General features: G+C 32.6%; 1 protein-coding gene across 2 annotated transcripts; it reads left to right on the top strand.

Moving 5' to 3' along the window:
- The first annotated feature begins 11,658 nt into the window (after positions 1-11,658).
- On the top strand, positions 11,659-14,686 carry LOC107961151 (ras-related protein Rab11C). 2 transcript variants are annotated; one of them, XM_041114164.1, is made up of 3 exons: positions 11,659-11,776; positions 11,964-12,157; positions 13,837-14,686. In XM_041114164.1, exons 2-3 carry the CDS (start codon positions 11,993-11,995, stop codon positions 14,320-14,322), a joined length of 651 nt encoding a protein of 216 aa, XP_040970098.1. In that variant the 5' UTR covers positions 11,659-11,776; positions 11,964-11,992; the 3' UTR covers positions 14,323-14,686. The 2 variants fall into 2 exon arrangements, with proteins under 2 accessions (XP_040970098.1, XP_040970099.1); XM_041114165.1 differs by lacking the exon at positions 11,964-12,157.
- Positions 14,687-22,297: the final 7,611 nt, after the last annotated feature.

The following is a 22,297-nucleotide window of genomic DNA, read 5'->3' on the forward strand; positions in this document are numbered from 1 at the left end:
GGAACTAGATGAATGGCAGATACAGAAATCGAGAACACCCGATAAACTGAAACCGAGCCAGGACGAGCTCAATACATCACCAAATCAACTTAAGGTTGGAGAAAAAGTACTACTAGATGCAATAGATCCTCGCATTACCACTTCTGAACCTAATGAAGAAATTTCTCTCACGGTACTTAGTATTTTCCCATATGGTACAGTCGAGGTAATTTACCCCAAATTTGAAACTTTGAAGGTAAACAATACTCATTTTAAACCTTATATTGATAAAGTTGATAGCAGGGATGAGGAGTGTAAACTCCTCGAGCCACCATGATCACACACCAGAGAGGTAAGTCAAGCTTAGACTATAAATAAGCGCTTCTCGGGAGGTAACCCGAGCACTAACAATAATGATTTATTTAAATTCTAGTTTTTCACATCTAACCTACTAACTGAGTCTTGAAACATAGGGTTTTGCCATCCACACGGCTAGGCACACAGGCGTGCCTTAGGCCGTGCACACACCACAGGAGGAGACACTGCCGTGCGATACGGCCGTGTGAAAACAGGGCAAAATTTTTCCCCAACACAGGATGCGATAAGTCGCCACGGCCATGTGATAAGGCCGTGGACAAAACTGCCAAACCAACACGGGCGTGCGACAAGCCCGTGTTTTGAAACCGTGGGCGAACTTGTCAATTTCGCACGCCCGTGCCCATCCCCCATGGTCAACACTGTTAAACTAACAAGGGTGTGGGCTATCATACACAGGAGTGGGAGAAGCGAACGAAGCAAGACACGACCGTGCGACATAGCTGTATGCACCCACACGTCCAAGGAACACGGGCGTGGGGTTAATGTCAGACGCGCCTAAATTTAAAAATCGTGAAACACATGGAAAAAATTAGGGCATACGGGCGTGCCCTACGGCCGTGTGCCCCAAAATCTATATAAACCCCTCACTATTTATCATCCCCCTCCCAAAAATCCCTAACCCTAGCCACTGCAATCCACACACCCTACCTGCCACGCCCGTGCGCCGCCTACAACACTGTTTCTAACGACCCAAGCTTTTCCCTTTTGCATTTGTTTACTCTTTTCTCTCTATTTTCTTTAAATATTTTGCCTATTTCATGATTTCTCTAATCCATTTGACTATCTTAAATGAATATTCATAGTATAATAATAATACTCATGCTTGTCATTAAAGAATATTGCCATTTTTCATACTACATTCATCCATTTTTCTTGTTTCCATGGATTTTATGCTTACGCACATGCACTCATGCATTAGATATTCCCGTAGCAATTTTCTCATAGTCATATTTTAATAACTTAATATATTTGCTTTAGTTGTTTTAGTTTTGTTTACTTCATCTAGTACGTGAGTCTCATGAAATATTCCTATTTAGTTTTGTTTTTCCATGCTATTCTTAGGACATATTGGTTGAACTTCGACTTTTTAATGCAGATATACAATGTCATCCTCACGTGGTAAGAAGACTGCTATCCCCACCTCGAAGAAGAGGAAAGGAGCAGCGTCATCCTCGGGTCCTATCACTGAGATCCGTCACCATTTCCTCGAGTTCCCCATGGGACCCCAAGAGGAGCTATTTCAGACATTACGGGCCCGACCCCTAGGTGTGGGCTGCTACATTGACTGGGCCGCACTTGAACAGATTCAATTAGCTGACGCAGCCCGAGCCCTCCTAACAACTGACCCGTAGGGGCTTTTCTTTGAGATCGTCAAGCTGACGTATCTCGAGTTCACATTGGAACTCTGCTCGACGTTCTATCTTCAGACCTTCATGACCAACTTCGACGATCCTAGAACGGTCCAGTTCCTCCTTGGTGGTCTAGTACATCAATTGAGCGTACCCGAGTTCGGGATTGCACTAGGGCTGTACACGGAGGAGTTCATGGACAACAATGAACTAGACACCCTCCACCGCCACATCCACTACTTTGCCTCAAAGTGCTGGAAGGACCTTGTCCCTGCCTCGGCCACCTATGATCCTAGTGGCTCAAAGGCATCAGCTCTCCCTCCATCCTTAAGGTACCTACACGCCATCTTGGCTTACACTCTGACGGGATGACAAGAGAGCACCGACGTCGTCACCACCCACGATGCTTATTTCTTATGGAGCATGGCGAACGGGCACGTCTTCGACCTCGCCTACTTCATCGCCCTCGCCATCCGCCATCAGACGGAACGACATCGAAGGGGAGTCATCTCTATCAGGCCCTATGTGACTCGATTGGCATGTCACTTTGGGCTCCTTAATACAGCGGTACAATCATCCTTCCTCACTCTCATCGGCCAGATGCCTCCACAGGGCATCTCGAGCATGGTAAACATGAGGATGATCAAGAAAAGACGTGGCACCTACCCTTTTCAATACTGCCTCGTCTAGTCCACTGAGGAGGAGGACCCAGAGGACATTACTGATGATATCCCTCTACGTCATGAGGACCCACCATCTCAGCTACCACCCATCTATCGTCCAGTTCATGCGGCGGCTTCATACTCTGACATCTTTGAGTGCCTTACTCGATTTGAGGAATAGTGTTTTCCGCGTTTTGATCACATTGATGCTACACTTCATCAGATTTGTCAACACCTTCACATCTCATCGCCACCACCACCTCGCGAACCATCTGGCGATGACGATGTTTAAAAACTTTTTATTTATTATTTTTGTTTTCACTTTTATCTTAATTTATCTTATTTAAGTACTTTTTATTTAATTTTCCTTTATTATTATTTTAATTTTAGTTTTTATAATTTTTATTGAATAATTTATAGTTTCGGCTATTTCATTATGAGTAATTATGCTTCCTTATATTTCCTAAAAAGTTCCTGATTCTATCACAGTTATAAAGAGCTCCAAAGCTCATCATCGCATAGAAACTAAAAACTCCACTGGCAAAGGGTCTCCACGACTGCCATGTCCTGCTCGACCACGACCATAGCTATCACCAGATATAATATTCTTTTGGCGCAGGGCTTATGGACTAATGAACCTCTACCACCACCAGAGTATCCTCCTCCACTCTCAGCCTTAGTCGATTATTTTCCATAACTCCAATTCAAGGAGTTCATTCATCATTCAGGAAGTTTCACCCCTCTCCCTATCTTATGATTATTTATCTTTATTTTTCACTATATTTATCTTTGTACATTGAGGGCAATGTACATCTTAAGTGTGGGGGGTCTTTTATATCATCATTAGAAATCCCTAAATTTTGTCTTATTCTCACGTGAATTACTCATATCACTATTAGAATGAATTTTAATTAATTTATAATTTTTATTGATATGTCTTGAACTAAAACATAGGCATTTATGCATTAATTGTTTAAACTTTAAGACATTAGGGAATCAAGCATGATAAGTTGATTTTTGAAGAATTAAAAAACTTTTAGGTTGTTTCCCTAAGTTTAAGTATTATCTTGAGTTGAAATTCACAAGTTTGGACATCAAAAAGCCATAATTTTTGTGAGATCTTGAGCCTTTAGAGCATATTTTATTTCTTTCATGCTCACCTTTATTATGAGTGCATTAGTTTTGATTTGTTATTCTAGAACTTGCTTGATTATGCATGTCAAGACCACACCATTTGAGTTGATATGTCAAGATGATAAAGGCACTTAGGTTTAACCCGCTCACTCCACAAATGCCTACCTTCATAATTAACCCTTAGTGAACCCTTTGAGCCTAACAAACCATTAATTGATTCACCCTCAATATTAACTCATAACCCATTATTGTTGAAATCCCCTAATTTGATCCCTATTTTTGTCAAAATTTGATTTTAACTAATTTCTTAGCTATGTTTTGCTCTTCTATGTATTTAACTTGTTCTTAAAAAAAATAGAAAAAAATTTCAATACATATTAGTAGTAATTCGTCGTTTTTGAGCTTGAGTGTTAATTTCATATTCTGAGAAGAAGCTCAATTGTATTCAATTGATGACTAGTTATTTTTCTAGTTAGGTGATTTCTTCAATTCAATCTCGATTCTAACCTTTTCTTTCAGCTTGTGACCACACCCCCTAACCAAAGCCTCGTTACAACCCTCTAAAAACCTTTTTGATTGATGCATCATCTCAATATATAGTGGTGGAGAGTTGATTTTCAAGCGAGCCTATGGTAATAACTTTTCATATTAACTAATGAGTGATTTAATTGATGTCCTTAAACACCTTGAGTGATTTGAGTGAATCTTTAATGAGGATGTTAAACTCTATGATATTTTGATCAAAGGTAATTACTTAGATGATGGGAGACACCTATTTTTCGTGATAAAATGCTCAACTTGGAATGTTTGAAACTTTGATGTACTTTTAGTTGAATTTTCAATGTATAAATACTTATGGATTATTTTGAGATATTATTGATAGGGATTAGAAATTGAGAAGAATTTATTTTTATTTTGAGTTGAGGATTTTGCTTGAGGACAAGCGAACGCTTAAGTGTGAGGGTATTTGATAAACTGTAATTTATACATATTTTTATCCCATGCTTAGCACATTTATGGATGGTTTCTCCTTAGATTTGGTGAATTCGATGCTCCTAATCCTTTAATTTCACGTTTTATACTTAGCTGAGCATAGGAGAGTAAAAAGAGTGAGAAAAGGGCCGAAAACGGAGAAAATGGACCCACTTGGAAAATCAACACGGCCTGGACTTCCTCACGGACGTGCCACACGGCCATGTCCCTTTGGCAGGATTGAAGCATGACTTACACGGGTAGACTGCACGCCCGTGCCTATTCAACATCCTTGACCACAGGCTGGAGTAATCGCACACGGGCGTGTCCCTGCTGAGCCCAAGTATAACGCTTTTCAGAAAAGGCCAATTTTGACGGCTCTTAGGCATTCTAAAGCCTATTTAAACACCTGTGGAGGTACTTAGGAAGGGGGACGCAGAGTAGGAGGTAAGGAATTACTCAAGGGAAGCCGATTGGTCCATCTCAGAAGCTGGATTCGTCATCAAAACTGAAGATGTCCCTTCAATTTCCATTCAGGGGTTTTGGGTTTTCTTTATGTTTTGTATTCATTATTCTTTTGAGATGTTTTCTTCTATAATTATGAACTAAACCCTCTAAATACCTAAGGGGAATGAAACCTAAGATGGATCTTGTTATTATTATCTGAATTATATGATAAATATTTGATTTGTTCTTAATTATGTGTTCTTAATTCTCATTTTAATATTCCAAGATATTGATTCGAGTTAATGCTCTTATTCAGAGGAGGAATAGACCTTGTCTAAGAGTAAATTTGTCATAATTAAGCGGAGTTGATTACACGCCTAGAGATAGGGTAATAAGATTTTTTCAGATTATGGTGAAACCTAATAAGGGAATCAATAGATCGAGTTAATGCAACACTAGGTGTTAATTAGAAAGAGATTTCAATTAATTAACCTAGGGTTAGACGTTATTAGTCTTGAGAGAGATAATAATATAACTTAGGGATTTTTACGGATCAAGTCAAATGAATAAATCGTTTGATTCAGAGTCAAATAACAAGTGAAGTCTAGGTGGATTTTTTCTTGGGTATTGTCTTAATCAATCGAATTTTCCCAAAAGCTCTTCCCCAATTTATCTCTGTGCACTCTTAGTTTAGTTAATTAGTTTAGATAAATAAATCCCTTAAATTTTAGGCTAGATAATAAAAGGAAATTAATTATTAGTACTCTTGGTTCCTTTAGGTTCGACAATCCGATCTTGCTAAAGCTATACTACTGTTCGATAGGTACACTCGCCTTCATCGTGATAATAGTTAGTTTCAAGAATGCTTAATTATAAATTTTTAAAACCTATCACGAATATCACGTATCAGTAATCTGCCTTCAGTTTCACCACATAGCAAGAGGGTGTCATGATATAGCCTTGAAGGCAAACCTGAGCTTGTAAACTACTATCGATGTGGAGAATTAATTATCTGAAGGTGTTTTGGTCCATCCAAAAAACTTTAACAAGGAAACTTTATCTAATTTAGGTCAATGGACGACGACCAACCCTAATTCTATAAATAGGCTTCATTAAACACTTCATAAACATCTTTTCTGTAGCTTTAAACTTTTATTCTAGTTTAGGTTGCAACTTTCATTTAGTTTTCACTTTTTAGTCTTTTGTACTTAAGATTTCTATTTGTAATTCAGTTTTATTTTCATTTTTGTTCTTTAGAGAATCTGACTTGTGGATTCGTAAAACTATTGTAGACTTCTGCACTTTCAATATTCAATACAAATTAAGATTTCTCTTAAACTCTTACTCTTTATTTATTTTTCATGTTTATTTCTTTTATCAAGTTTATGTTGTTTATGAGATCCATGTATTATGGAGGATTAGTGAGTGGATGTGGAAGTAATTAATTTTTATGTAGAATTTCTTAGCAGATCAACTATTTGGGATAGGAAGAACTTAAACCCTAGGCCTAACAACCCTAAGAAGTCATTTAGGTGGGAATGAGCCCAAAATTGGTATTGCTTATCCGTGAACCCCTTACCAATCCGATCTGGACTGTGAGGTTGAAAGATAAGTAGTTCTTGCTGACTTGTTAGTTTAGTGGAAGATCAAGAGATCTTGTTAGGTTAATGACTAGTTAATTGATTAGAACCCAAAATAGGAATTAGTTGTGACCATCGAAGCGAGTTTGTCTTCCATCCTTAGAATTGATTGAGTCAAAAAATTAGTTTTTCGTTTTCCTTTTTATGCAATTTATTCATTTTCTTACAAAATAGTTTTTCTTCACTTTATGTCTTATCGTAATATAATTTAATTAAAATACTAATTAGATCTATTAACATCGAAGGTATTATTAATTAGTACTCGTCTCTCTTGGGTACGATCCTCGGAGTACTTTCAGACTTTGTTGTAAAAACTATATTACAACCTAACCCGTATACTTGCGGAACCACCTAACTTTAATATTTGGTTGCAGGAATTACACTCTAGATGTTAGCACGTTCACAGGCAGTCAAGCTTCTGGGAGTCATTCGCTTTTGATATGGCCCAGGCCGCATCATGTCAAGATACAATTCGACGACATCGGAATTGGCCCAAGCACAAGGGGCCCAAGTGCAAAATGAAGCTTTTAATTTCAATTTGTTAATTTGGCTACTGGAAAATAAGGACTTTGATTCATTTATTTTTAGTTATTTTAGTTTGTGTCTTTAATTATGTCATAGTTTTAACATCATTAATGCGAGTCTTTAATTATGTCCTAGTTTGCACATCATTAATATGTGTTCTGCATTTAATAAAGTCATGCATTATGTAACTTTCATGTTAGTTAAGTTTGCATCATTAAATTAAGTCATGCATTAAGTAACTCATCTTTTCATTTAGTTTACATCTTAATTAAATTATGCATTTAAACATCTTAGTTGTTTGAATTAGAGTGTTATTTAATTTGGCTGTTACTTTTTAATGCATAAGTTATAGTGTGTTTAATTTTTTCTTAAATAAATTAATTGTGTGTTTATTAGTTTGTTGTAGGAAAGTTTAAAAGGCTGGACACATATTTTAAAGCTATAATAGGGTTGTTCGTTTGTCAAGAAGAATCAAATGCTGTCACATTCAATTGGCTGTTCAGTTTTGGCATAAAAGGGTATGCATTTGGTCACTTAAATTTTTGGTGCTTAAAGGGAACGTTTTTGGTGGATATTGAAGCACTCAAAGCTCATTATGGTGGCTATTCAAATGGACCAAGAGTGACTTTTCAAGTCTGATCAGTTTCATGCACTCAAAGCTAGTTATGGTGCCAATTAAAGAGATGAATGTACAAGTCTTTTGACATTCAGTTTAAGGGAGATGAAGGGACACCAAACAGCACATTAAGGGTTCATTAAGTCAACAGTAAATTTGAAGAGACATGCATTTTCATCTACACCAGAATCAAGTGAAGAGACATGACTATTGGCTTCTTTACATGACTTAAAAATGAAATTAAAGCTTGTTAAAAACCTTAGTTAATTGCTGGAAGTGAAAGGTCACAAATAGGCATTTGAATAGTCATAATAGTGCCTATAAATAGATTGTAAGAAGACATGATTTCGGTTAGAAGACTTTTTGCTCATTTGATGAATGTTTATAACATTTGTGAGTTATTCAACTCTCCTATTTCATTTAAGACTTAAGCTGACTTATCTAGCATCGCTAGTGGCGTCTACCTTGTTTCTTTTTGAACTTATCACTCAATTCCGAGTGTGGCATTCACCCCATTGATACTTTTGGTTCCTATCTTCCTAGATAGCGGGTCAAGGTCCTATCTACATCATCAGTCCAAGTTAAGTGTCTTATAAGTCTCGGGTCAATACTCACTCATAGTTTTGGTTCATTCTTGACCCTTAAACCCTATTTCCATTCTATCCACAACTATCAACTTAATTACTTTATTTCCTTGTTAGCCGAATCTTCATCATCTTTTCACTTAACCATTACAATTATCACCCTTGGTTTACTTTGTTTCAACATCTAGCCGAACCTATCTTTAATCTATCTTAAAACTCTTTGAAAACCTTCCATTTAAGCCTACATTTATCTAAATTCCCTTAAACTCTGAATTGAATGAAACTTCTCCATTTTTACGATCGGGCAAATAAACGACTCGAATGAAGTCACCGAGGCGAGATCATATCAGCTTTGATGTTCAAGACAAAATATCTCCCCAATTGGACTTGATAGACGACACATTAGGCTTTCAATCTATTTGCTCATTTTTTACTAGACTAAGGATATGTTTAGGTTCAACTACTAATCCAAGTTGTCTTTCTGTATTACGATCAGACCACGTAATACCACTTAGTATTAGTTAAACATTAGATAACCAGTAAGCCAATATTTTCTTTCATTTTTCTTTGTGTGCTTAACATTAAAGGCAACATACAAATTGCATTAATGTAATTAATGAATATTTTTATTAAACCAATTTTCTTAAAAAATACAAATGTATATAGATAAAAAAAATACTACACTTAGGGCACTAGATCCAACATTGTTGGGTTCGTATCGTCTCATTCAGTTTCAGTCACGTTGCCAATCGCCTCGTTTCTCTTGTTCATCGAATTTTTAAGTTACAAAAGTTCCTAGTACGATCCCTATTCACCTGAATTTTCTAATTTTACAACAAATAAATAATTATAATAAAACTTGTGTAGAGATGATAGTACACAATCTAATTACAAACCTAAAATTTATGAAAAACCTAAAACACAATCGGTCTAATTCCAAATAATCAAAACCTTTGACAAAATTACTTTATAAAATATCATATAAAATAAATCATACATCCATACACATACATCATTTTTCTAACATGAATATAACTTAAAGAATGACACATCTTATCTCAATTTAATCAAACAATGAGAGAAAGAGAGAAAATTCAGTATTCGCTTATATTATAAACATAACACAACATGACTCTGATACCAATTGTTGAAAAAACTAGTTTAGAAAATAGTGTCAATAGGCATAACGAAAGTTAAATTTTTTTCTTTGAAATTTAAAATTGAGCCATTGTGATATTTATAGGAATAAACTTAACTGAAATATACATATGCTCTATACAATGCAATTTAAAGTCGGCCTCGACTTTCTACCGAATGACCTTCTTCACTATTCTTGAACCATGAATTGCCTCGAGTGTGGGTTCGAACAACATGAACCAAATCATAGATTGAAAACTTTTATTTTACTTTCAATAGAAAAGTCAATTCTCTCTCTAACCAGAAACTATGCGTTTTTCTCAAAAAATGAAATTTATTCTTCAAAATAAATTACCACTATTTTTTGAAAAAATAACGACATATGTGAAGTGTGGTAAATGACTTAACACATAGTTCCTATTTATAAAGAAATAATACCAGAGTTTTGTTCGAACAAGGCTTGATTAAATAATAATATTTAAATAGAAAATACAACTTCTACTCTAAGTAGAAATGATAGGTGGTGGCACCCTTAGAGATATACTAGGGTTGCTGCCTCTTGCCTATTATTTGGCCCTATCAGGCCTTTCATGTATTGGACCAATTTTGCGTGTTTCCTGGACTTTTATCTAAAACTTGTAATTTATCTAATCCAATATTAAATTTCTATTTCCCAAATATTATCTATTTAATCAATTAATTAAATTAACTAAATTAATTTCTCTATTAAATTAAATTATTTTCTCAATTGATTTCTAATTTTATTAAGGTCATAACAACTTTATTGTAATAGAATCTACGAGAAAAAAATATTTAATGTCTTATTCAATAAATCCATAATGATTGATTAATTTAATTCATTCTTCCAACTTCAATTATCTAATTACAGTTAATTAAATAATAATTCAAAGAATTTAAATTAATTTCTAAGTTATCTTCTATACTTAGCGAGAAAACGCATTCACTGCGGAAAGTGATACATGAGATCTAGTTTTCTTACTTTATTGTTTTCATTCATTTCTTTTTATTGCTTCTACATGCAATTTGTTTCTGGTTATCTCGAGCTAATAGAAGGATTGGTTGAACATATATATTAAGGCTCAAATAATTTGTAATTAAGTTTTGACTTTCTGCCTATTCATTACAACATTATTTAGTGTGAAGTCATTTCACTAAAGTATCATGATTGAGCTCTCCATTATTATATCCTATCACAAAACTGCTTATCAACTTCTCATCCAATGACTTTGTAATTGTATTACCCTAATAGGATATTCATTACAATATTATTTAGTCACGAAGTTATTCCACTAAAATATCATGATTGAACTCTCCATTATTATATACTATCACGAAACTGCTAATCAACTTCTCACCCAATGACTTTGTAAGTGTGTTACCATCATAGTATATCCTTAATTTTTTTGGGATATGTTCGTTCCCTCATATGATCCTATTTTATCTAATGGTAGTCATTATATCTTCCTTCATGAAAAATTAATCACTATCAAATTAGCCCTTAAACTTGTGTTGTTTGTCAACTCACCTCAAAATGAATGGAAAAGTTAATGTTTGTTACCTTTGTTGACGTAACGTACATTAGATTGTCACGTGGATATCACGCAAGCAATTTATTAACTTTTTAAAAAATTTTAAAAATAAAAAATACTTTAAAATTATAAAAATTATAAAAAAAAAACATTTTTATATTTAAAAAAATAATTAATTGCTAACATATAATACACATGACAATTCGCATGTATGTCACATCATCAAAGTTAATTAATATTAATTTTTTTCATTTATTTTGGGATGATTTGATAAACAATATAAATTGAAGCACTTAAAAGAGACAAAAAAAATTAAAGAAAATGTTGAAATAATTTAGGTGAAATAAAGAATTATGTAAAAAAAAAAAAGGGTTAAGATAGGCAGCTGCAGCATAAAGACAATAATGATCTTTAACCGCAAAATGTCACGAATCCAAATCCACGATCATCTTTAATTGTAGAAACCTGGGCAATTAAAGACCTTATCGAGAAAGAGTCTACATAAGGAAAACAGTTACTCCCTAGCATCTTACTCTTGTATTTTAGAAAATTCAATTATAAAATTAATGAGTGGAGTACTAATTAATGACCGAATTTAATTGGATAGATCCTACTTAAACACCGTTTTAAGTGCCTTTTTGTACGTTACTTCTGTTTTCTCTCTTTGATTATAGAAATGGAATGCTTTCCTCTCTCCTCTCCTTCTCTTCAGGAAATTCTCTCAAAACAAACACCAAATCTCTGAGTTTCGGTAATCTCCATTTTCTATCAGTAATCAGATATTAACCCATCATCAATTAATGGTTAGTTTCTTCTCTTCTTTCACAACCATGTTTGTTTCTCAAGAAAATAAAAAACCGTAACGCATTTGGTTTACTCTACATTTCCATTGGAAATAAATATGTTCTTATAATTTGGTTTTCTGATTTCTTGGATATGAAGAAATTCCGGGCAACAATTTGTTAAGCCAATTTATTATTTGATTAACAGGTTTTGGATAGGGTAAAACACACTTATTAATGGCATATAAAGTGGATCATGAATATGACTATTTATTTAAGATTGTATTGATCGGAGATTCGAGTGTAGGAAAATCAAATATTCTTTCAAGATTTACGAGAAATGAGTTTTTTTTGGAATCGAAATCCACCATTGGTGTCGAATTTGCAACTAGGACTCTTCAGGTTAGCTTTCTGTATACTATATACATATGATATATACATAATCTATCTTTTCTGAGTAAAAGTATCACAACAATTTCTATATTATAGATTGCATTTTTGCTTAAAAATTGACAAACAATGGGCAAATTAATCCTTCTGCATCTAATAAATTAGTCTAATTTTCTGTCACAATTGTGCCATTAAATGTTTATTTTGATGTTTCTTTTATATAAAACATAATAATAAATTTAATCCTTTAACTTTTAATATATTTTTTACGTTTTTATTTTAATATGTACAATATATTACCATCATCAATTGTATATTTATACATACTATTTATAAATCTATTTACTGAGCTAGTGTCACCCATCAATCGTGTCCCAATTCAATTAAGGAAAATATTTTAATATTCCTTCACAGTTCGCATTAAAAATAAATTATATTATATAATGGTACTTTAGTCTTTTTCCTCTAAAAAAATAAATAAAAATATGAATACCATGATTTGAACCCATGTCTATTGGATTAGCAAAATTTTATATTTACCAATCAACCAAAGTTTTATTTTGAGAAATTTATACATTTTAATTTTATTACGTACATTTTATTACCTCCATCAAATGTATATTTTAATTTATGGTAACTATTTTTAAACAAAAATACATGTTCTAAATATGTCGTTTCGATATGTATACCCATGTGATAGAGTTTTTTTATTAATGATGTTGATTGAATTAGTCTCACAAATTAACTCGACACCAACATAGAATTGATGATAGAACAATGATAAACAATTGTATTAATTTAGTATTCTTAATTTTATATATTTTTATATTTAAATTTCGTTTTGCTCACAATTTAATCTATTCTTTTTCATTTTAATATCGTATATATTTTATATATTGTTATAAATTAATTTCAAATTATACTTTTTATTATTTATTATATTTATTATTAAATATATGTCTGAGTTTCAAATACATTATTTCCACCGACATATGTATATAATAAGATTTCTAGTAAGTAATGGTGTCTATATAAAAATTTTATACGAAATAAACTTTTATTATTAAATCATGGTGCATATATAAAGTTAGACGCATTAGAAAATTAAAATGTACAATTTGTATTAGAAACTATAATGATTTTAACCTTTTGCTGTTAGGAATATAGAATGAAAAATAATAATATATTTGTTTTCAAAATTAATAATATATTTATTTAATTGATTGGAAAGGTGTTAAAGATATTAAAATATTAAAATTAATGAGATTTAAACCAAAAAAAAAAGAAAGTAAGTTACGAAATTTATCCAATAAAATTGTAAATTCTATAAAATAATATATTTGATGTTAGGCATATTACATTTTTAAGGACAAAAGGTTTAAACTTTGAAAGTGACATTATTAAAAAGGTTGATCATGAATTAAGAATATAAATAGTAAAATCAAAAAAAAAGTATATGAAAGAAAAACTTTAGTGGGTAAATCACAAAGAAAGTCAAATTAGAAAAATTTGAGTCCAAACATAATTTGTCGTATTTTATATAATTATTTTAGGGGTTAAAATCAAATTTTGAAGAATTTGGAGGTAGCGAGGCCTTCTCAGCCTTTTTACTTTCTTCGGATATTGATGTTGGATATGAATAATTCAAATAAAATGAAGATTAAGCTTAAGACATGTTGGTTGCATTTCAGGTAGAAGGGAAGACAATTAAGGCCCAAATATGGGATACGGCTGGTCAAGAGAGGTATCGAGCCATTACAAGTGCTTACTATAGAGGTGCAGTTGGGGCATTGTTGGTTTACGATATAACTAAAAGGCAAACCTTCGACAATGTCCTAAGATGGTTACGTGAACTAAGAGACCATGCTGATTCAAACATCGTCATTATGATGGCCGGAAATAAGTCCGATCTCAACCATCTTCGAGCGGTCTCAACGGAAGATGCTGAAGGCTTGGCCGAGAAAGAAGGTCTTTCATTCCTCGAAACATCCGCACTAGAAGCTTTCAATGTCGAGAAGGCATTTCAGACAATCTTGTTGGATATTTATCAGATAATAAGAAAAAAAGCGTTGGCAGCACAAGAAGCGGGTTCCACCACTGGTGTTCCTCATGGAACCACCATTAAAGTCTCCAATCTGCAAGATAATGGAACCAAGAATGCTTGTTGTTCCACCTAAAATGTGGGTTTTAAGGGGACACAACAGGTGATGCAAATGTTGTATTGGCAGCCGAAACGTTCTGTTTCATTTGGGACAGACAAGGAAAAGCACTTTGTTATATAACCATCTTAAGACAATGCAGGTAACAGGTTTTTGATTCAGAAGAACCACAGATTATGATGAATAGAACTAGGAAGTTAGCAGTCTTATATGATATGGTTTTGAACCCAGAAAGGGTTTTGACAGGGAATTATTTGAGGGTTTTTTTTTTCCTTTTTTTTTCAGGCAAAGAAAGGCAAAACCTTGCTTATGCTTGAAATTTCTTTTTAAACTTGAAATAAATGTTGTTAATTATATTCATGTTGTATACTAACCTTCGTTTTGTGAACATTATAGTTACCCAATTAATTAACGCAATTATCTTCAAAAATATAATTTTAAAAGAATCTCTTTACAATTTTACAATTTTTTTTCTAATTTTTATTTTTAGCATCATAATTTTTGAAAATATATAAACAACTTTACAAACGTACCTAAACTTTTAAAAGATAATAAATTTGTAATATTATGAATATGATTTATATTTTAATTATGAGAAACAAAATATATAATTAATTATTCAAAAATTTAATATATATATTATACAGTTAGATTTGAATTCATATCAATAAAATATAAATTTTATCACTAAATTTTATTTTTATATAATATTTATATTTTAGTTTTAATATGCACATTTTATTAGATTCAAATTAAACATTTTATTATTTATTATTCTATATTATAAAAAACATAAATTTTACATAAATACACTTGTAATAGATTTTTTAATATTTTTTTATAAAATTGAAACCCATGATTAAAAAAAAATCCTATGTGATAACCTAATAATACTGACAGTCTTGAAATTTTGGCTAGTGTCACATAACGAATACATACTACAACTAATTGAACATATAGTCATTTTATTGCGGCATTTGATGTTTTTTGAATATAGTGGCATTTTGATAAAGAGTTAAGTGTATGAATTCACAACATCTTCCTTTCAATCTAAAAGTACATGAATTCAAGGCATGTTCCTTCTATCAAATATCTTTCAATTAACTGGAATTTTTTTTTTTGCAAAAATGTATTTAGTGGAATTTAAAAATGTGGTGCTTCTTAACCTAAATGAAACAACAAATTTAGGAGGGTTTGGAATATCGGTCAATTTGTTGCCAATTTTTTTTATAGGATCTAAAGATTTTTAGGTTTAGTTATTTTTTTTATAGATTGTAGAGTTTTATATTACATCAAAGTTTATTTAAGAGATCATATATTTATTTATCCATTTAATTAGAATTTTAGTTACATAAGATTTGTAAAATAAATATGTAATTAGTTTTAGAAAATTTTAATTTCTTGTTCAATTATTAATATAATTTGACCATATATTAAATTGTTAGTGCTAAACTTTATTATGTAAGTGCCTATATAATGAAAGTTTGGCTAGTTAAATTAGGAAGATTTGAATAAATTTGAAGTTTTTCCTTTAACTTTGTGTCCCTACCCCGTCTTGGACATGTTGCACTATGAGAAGCAGCCAAAAAGGCTCCCACCGATGGCCTCCGGTCTTATCATGTCCAAATTGTTATTCAAGAACCAACCACATGCTTGCTTCGTATCACTCAAGGGAAGATCATCCATCCTAAGCCGTCCGTTGATAGCGAGGAGCCCTCTTACGCCACCTGCTATTAGTGGTTGCACCCTCTTCAAGAGGGAACCAACTAGGGACCACAAGGTGTAATAACCTCTTGCCACCTCAGCAAAGGGAATGTTAGAGTTGTACATGATAGGAAACCTTGTCTTGAGATTGCCGGTGACATGATGTAACTAAACATGAGACTCCCTGATTGGGTGGAAGATTGATTTGCCACAAATTGATATGGCAAATTTGGCTTTTCTAACGTACTTAAGGAGCTTTTTCTCGAGCAAAATAGCGTCTTTAGTGTAGTTTTTCGTTATTTTTATATTTTCGATTAATAAGTGAAAATGTCTCATTTTTATCTATTTTGTGACCCAATTGGTCAATAATGCCATTGGGAGGCCTAACGTATTTTTGAGTGATGTAAGGAAGTATCGGAGGTCAAAAACGAGTGAAACTGCACCTAGGGCAAGGTATCGCAATATCCAACCCTTGGAATCGCGATACCTCCGATAGTATAGAAGACCAAATATCCCCTTCAGTGGTATCGCGATATCCACCCTCCAAGGAGGACCCCAAGTTTCAATGCTGCCCGAGATATCGCTATATCTTATTTTGGGTATCGCAACATCACCTTCATGAAAGGGACAAACTTAGACAAAAAGGGCAATCTTTGTCTACCTGGTCCACCAATCACACAAGGCCCATGTAGGGAATTTTTTGCAATGAAAATTAATCAGGATACACTTCAAAATAGACTAAAATTGCAAAAGGGGAGAGACACACACATTAGATGTAACAACCCATTTTTTGTGAAATAGGAACAGTGGTTTCGGGACCACAAATTCGAGTCAGAAAGAAAATTTATTTTAATATTATTGCATGAATTGCATTATGATAGAAATGACGTATGAAAATTTCATTAAGAAAATTTTACTGATTTCATGTTTAATTGTGGAAAGGACTAAATTTCTTAAAATGCAAAAGTTGAATGCTAGTAACTATAAGGATTAATTAGCTATGGAATTCAAAACTTGAGGTCCTTATATGGTAATTAGACCATTAAGAAAAAGTTAGCAGATATTTTTGGTGAATCATCCATGAAAAATTAGAAAAAGAAAAGGACTAAATTGGAGTGTTGAAAATTTAATGGATGATAATTAAATTAAATAGAAATAACATATTATTATTATCATCTTCTTCCCCAAAATACATGGAAACCCTAGGAAAGAGAAAAACATTCAAGCAAGCTTTAAAGAGAAAAACATTCAAGCAAGCTTTCTTGGCTTAATAGGGTAAGCATTCTTATCCCGTTTTTAGTAATTTTTATATTTTCGATATCAGAATAGCTTGATCTATCTATTTTGGGGATTAATTTGTAAAGATAATAAAGTATAGAAATTTTTACATGGATGTAAATGCTGAAAATTTGAAATTTATGGTAGAAAATGAAAGGTTGTTGATAGATAAACAACTTTTACAAAGAGAATTTTGATGAATTTGTGATTTAGGGACTAAATTGAAAAAAAGGGTAAAACCCATGGAAAATTTCTAATTTTTTTGAAATTCATGGTCTGTTATTGTAACATGTAAAATTCGATTAGGCTTGAAATAATAATTAAATTGCATGAATTTTAATTTTAGAGCTTAGGGAAAAATTGTCATTTATGAAAAGTGTAGGGGCAAAATAGTAATTTTACCTAAGATGTAAATTGAATTCAATTGAGTATAAAGTGAATTAAATTGAGGCTAAATTCATTTATATAGATCTGAAAAGATCAAATAAAGAATTAGATTGTGAAAAAGAAAAGGTGTTGGATTAGTAGATTTTCACACACGAACAAGTGTCGGGGTAAGTTTATGTATCTTAATTATGTATATTAATATGTTTGAATTGAATGTTATATTTGTATGAATTGTATAAATGTTTAGTGTATGAAATTAATCACATGCTTGATATTGCTTGATAAATGATAAGTCCCGTTTGAATAATGAAATGCAATGGATATAGTATTTTCCTGTATTGATTATAGTCCTGCATATGTTGCGGACATTATAGCTCAGACGAGCATCCTGTTAAAAGCCTTCTTGAGCATTTTTGTTATATGGTTCTTGCGAGCATCCTGGTCGGTAGTGATCTTGCATGTGTTGCGAACTACCGTAGCTCTTTGTGAGCGTCCTGTTATATGATCAATTGTGATCTTGCATATATTGCGGACACAAACGAAACTCTTTATGAGCTTCCTGTTTAGCTCGCTTGAACTACCTGTTAAATGGCTATTCGAAGCTCCCTGATAATAACTCTTCAGAGTTACCTATTAAGCTCAATGAGCTTCCTGATTAAAACTCCTATGAGTTTCCTGTTTAGCCCAGATAAGTTTCCTGATACATGGCTCACATGGGTATCCTGTTACATGGCTGGAGAGAGTGCTTCCTAATTATGTACCCTAACTGGGTACCCCTGAATACAAATTGATAGATTTACAGTTTTGTACACTTTGACTGTACTACTTATGTATCCATCAATATTTCAAATAAATTCAACGGGTAAAGTTTTAATATTGTTAAACTGAGTTTTAGATGATTTGTTATGGAAATACACATGTTATATAGAAATATGATATGAAAAAGCATATGTATATGAAAGTTATTACATGATGAGCTCATCTTTGATTCTTGATGTTTACATGTAATACATGATTAACAAGTTTCTTGAGATTATATGTGTATAGGCAAATTGTCAAATTTCTTGGGATGCATATTATAGATATGCTTATTTTAAATGAACATGATTGGTTTTCTTTCCTGTTTCATAGTACCCGAAAGCTCGTAAAAGGTTGGAGATTGGTGGAAGCATCATCACACTATCCTTCAACTCGTTTTGGTATAAATAGGAATCTTACCTTTGTGCAATGGCATGTATAGGCTAATGATAATAAATGAGAGTATGTAAATTTTTTGGTTGTAACTCGCCATTGGAATGGCTAGTGATAGTAAATTTAATGCATACATATGCATGAGGTTTATTATATTTAGTATATGAATGTGTTTGGTTTAATAATTACATAAAATTAAGTTTGAATAAGTATATAATTTTAATATAAAGATGATACTTGAAAGCATGAGTAAATGTGTCATGCATAAAACTTGATCATTAGATTGATTTATATGCCTTGAATTGGTTGGTGAATATATTGAAGTGTTGATGTAGGTTCAAGATAAAAAGGGTAAGAAATAAGGCTTGGAAAATGGCCTTATTCTGTCCACACGGGTATGTGTCTCAACCGTGTGTAATACACGACCATATGCATGACATGTGGTTTGGCCGTATGTCCCCTGCATCTTAAAATTAGAGAACAGAATGCTCAGAATTGAGCACACGGGTAGAGACGCGAGCATGTGTCCTGGTCGTGTAACCCTTGCACCTAATTTTTGAAAATTAAATTGTCCACACAGTCTAGCACACGGGAATGTGGCTGGCCGTGTGATCCAAGTCAGAGAGTTACACAGGTAAGGACATGGGCTAGGACACGGCCGTGTGCCCCACATCGAATGCCCACACGCCTTAAGACACGAGCGTGTCACTTGACCATGTGAGCCACACGACCTACCCACACGGGTGTGTGTCCCCTGCATTTAGGAAATTTTTTAAAGTTTCTCGAAAAATTTCCTGAGTTATCAATTTAGTCCCGACTTGTTTCTAATGCATAAATTAGGCCTCGATGGTACATTTAAGGGACAATGCGATTGAATATAATTGGATTTGGATATGAATAGTAAATGACATGAATTAATTATATTTGTTCTGTAAACTCTGGTAATGCTCCGTAACCCTATTCCAGTGACGGATATGGGTTAGGGGTGTTGCATTAGATTAAGTTTAGGTTTAGTTTTCTCTAGGTTTTCTTTAGTTTTTCTCTGCACTCTTTTAGGGTTTTTATTTTTCTCTTATTTACCTTATATTAGAGTTTATTTTTATGCATTTACTTATTGTTCTTAGTGTTAGTTAAGTTAGTTATTAGTATAGCTAAGGTGTATTTATATTTCCATTCCCTATACCTTACTTTCAAAACTCTTTGAGTTTTAGTTCAATGATTTCAATTTATTTTACTTTAAACTATTAAAGTTTGTTCCTTTTATGTTTCTTGCTTTGGATTTCCTTGTTAAATACTTTTGGTTTCATGCTATTTAAGTTTTCTTGCATAAAAATATCAACTTTTATATTTTTTCTCAAGCATTAATTCATGGTTGCTTTGTTTTCCATATTTATGTTTATTTTCTTTACTTTGAGCATGTTTATGTTTATTTTCTTCACTTTCATGGTTGTTTTGTTTAATTGAACCCTTTGAGATATAAGCCCTACAAATTCAATTAATGACTCTAGTCAACCCTCCAAGAACTAATCCTTGGAAAAACTGAAGAATGAAGGATGGATTCCCATGACTTCTTGAAGGAAATCAAGAAGAAAAACTATTTCTAAAAATTACAAGAAACAATCTGGCACAAAAGAAATTAACTCCAAGAGTTGAAAATTTTATTAATGAATGAATCATCAATGCCTTTAATGAATATTGAAGAGACCTTTATATAGGCTAGCTAATTACATCCAAATAAAATTCTCAAGTATAATGAAACTCTAATTAATCTAAATATGTAGTTTTACTAGAACTAAACTTTCTTGTTGACTAAGAAACATAAAACTCTTATACAACTTTAAATACTTAAAAACATCCTAAAATTCAAAATAAACAAATAATAAAATAATAAGACCTAATAGATACAATATTGAGCTCATATATAATCAAAATTAGGCCTTAAACTTGAACCCAATATGATTTAAACTTGAATTAAAGTCTGAAACTCGTAATTCCTGTAATAATTCCGTTTAAAAATTTTGGTCATGTAGTATTCAATAAAATGGTCATAACTTGAGCTTCCGAACTTAAAATCAAGTAATACAAAGTGCGTTTCGAAGATAAAAGATAGATCTTCAAATGCTATACAGATATCTTAGCCCAGAATTGCCTAAATCTCATCCAAAAATTTTTTGCAATTCAATTGATCTTCCAAACCTGAAAATTGGCAACGTGGTTGAATTAACTTTAAGAAATTTCACCCCATTCGTTCAATTATCATTGTATCAACAATTGGTGCAGTTGAATATGGACCAAGGCATGAATTCTTTTGTCTCATCCCATGTTTGGTGGATCTAAGAATAGGATGTGTAGTAGTGAAATTATTTGTTTTGAGAAGTGTAATCCACCCATTTGCTTCTTTTGGCGAATATGAGTAGGCATATAATAATCGTCATGTAAGACAGTGAAGATTTTATTTCAGGCCATTATGCTATTTACGGGAAACGAATGTGTAAGCAAAAAGGTAATTATGGTATGAGTTACTAGCAAATGTATAGTACGCCTAGTTTGTTTGACAACTGTGCTAGTTGGGTTATAAAGTGATCTAGTTAGGAACCAACTGGATTGACTGGTTTAATATCCACTATGCAAGATTCTTATTTATGTTTCTTCCGAAATTTGTAAGCCATTAAGAAGGACAAATTCTAAATTTTATGGCACTTGTTAAGTTCCACTACGTAGAAGTGGGTTATATATATGTTTGTGAGAAGGGTTCTGAGAAAGATTCTTCATTCTTCAAAATTACTCTATGATTCTTTTCCTAAATCTAATTGTATCTCTTCTTCATTAAATTAGAAGTTAAGAGTTTTGATTTAATCAGTGGTTGTCCCACTTCTTGATAAGTATTATAGCTCTGCATGTAAGTTTTTGAAAGAGTAGATTGCTAAAAGTTATGTGAACAGTAAGTTATGAATACAAGATCTTGCATGGGGGTTATCTATGATTGAGATATTAGCAATATGTATGTAAATGGGCATTAATGGTGAATATGTGTTCTTCAAGTAGTTGTTGCTGCTTAGTTGAGAAGGATGTCTAAGTTTGGAGCTTCAAACTTCAATAGGTGAGTATAAGGTGAGTCCTTAATATCGACTCCTACAATTCCTTCTAGATAGTTCTCTTGTGATCAATGTTCTAGTAACAATGCATGAGTTTTTGAATGACTGCTGAATATATATATGTATTCTTGGTATAATGTCCTTTTAAGTCAAGTATGTTATGAATTGTATGTATGGGTGTGTGTGATTTTGTAAAACAACTATGTTTGTGTGTCTAGGACGTATACTGTGATGCATGATCGTGTTGATGTGCGTGAAATGTGTATTGAAGTATGATTTGGTTAAGAAAATGAGTATAGCCTACCTGAATGTGTACTTGTGTTAGATATATGATGCGT

The sequence above is a fragment of the Gossypium hirsutum genome, chromosome A05, assembly GCF_007990345.1.
Source record: "Gossypium hirsutum isolate 1008001.06 chromosome A05, Gossypium_hirsutum_v2.1, whole genome shotgun sequence".
Classification (NCBI taxonomy): domain Eukaryota; kingdom Viridiplantae; phylum Streptophyta; class Magnoliopsida; order Malvales; family Malvaceae; genus Gossypium; species Gossypium hirsutum.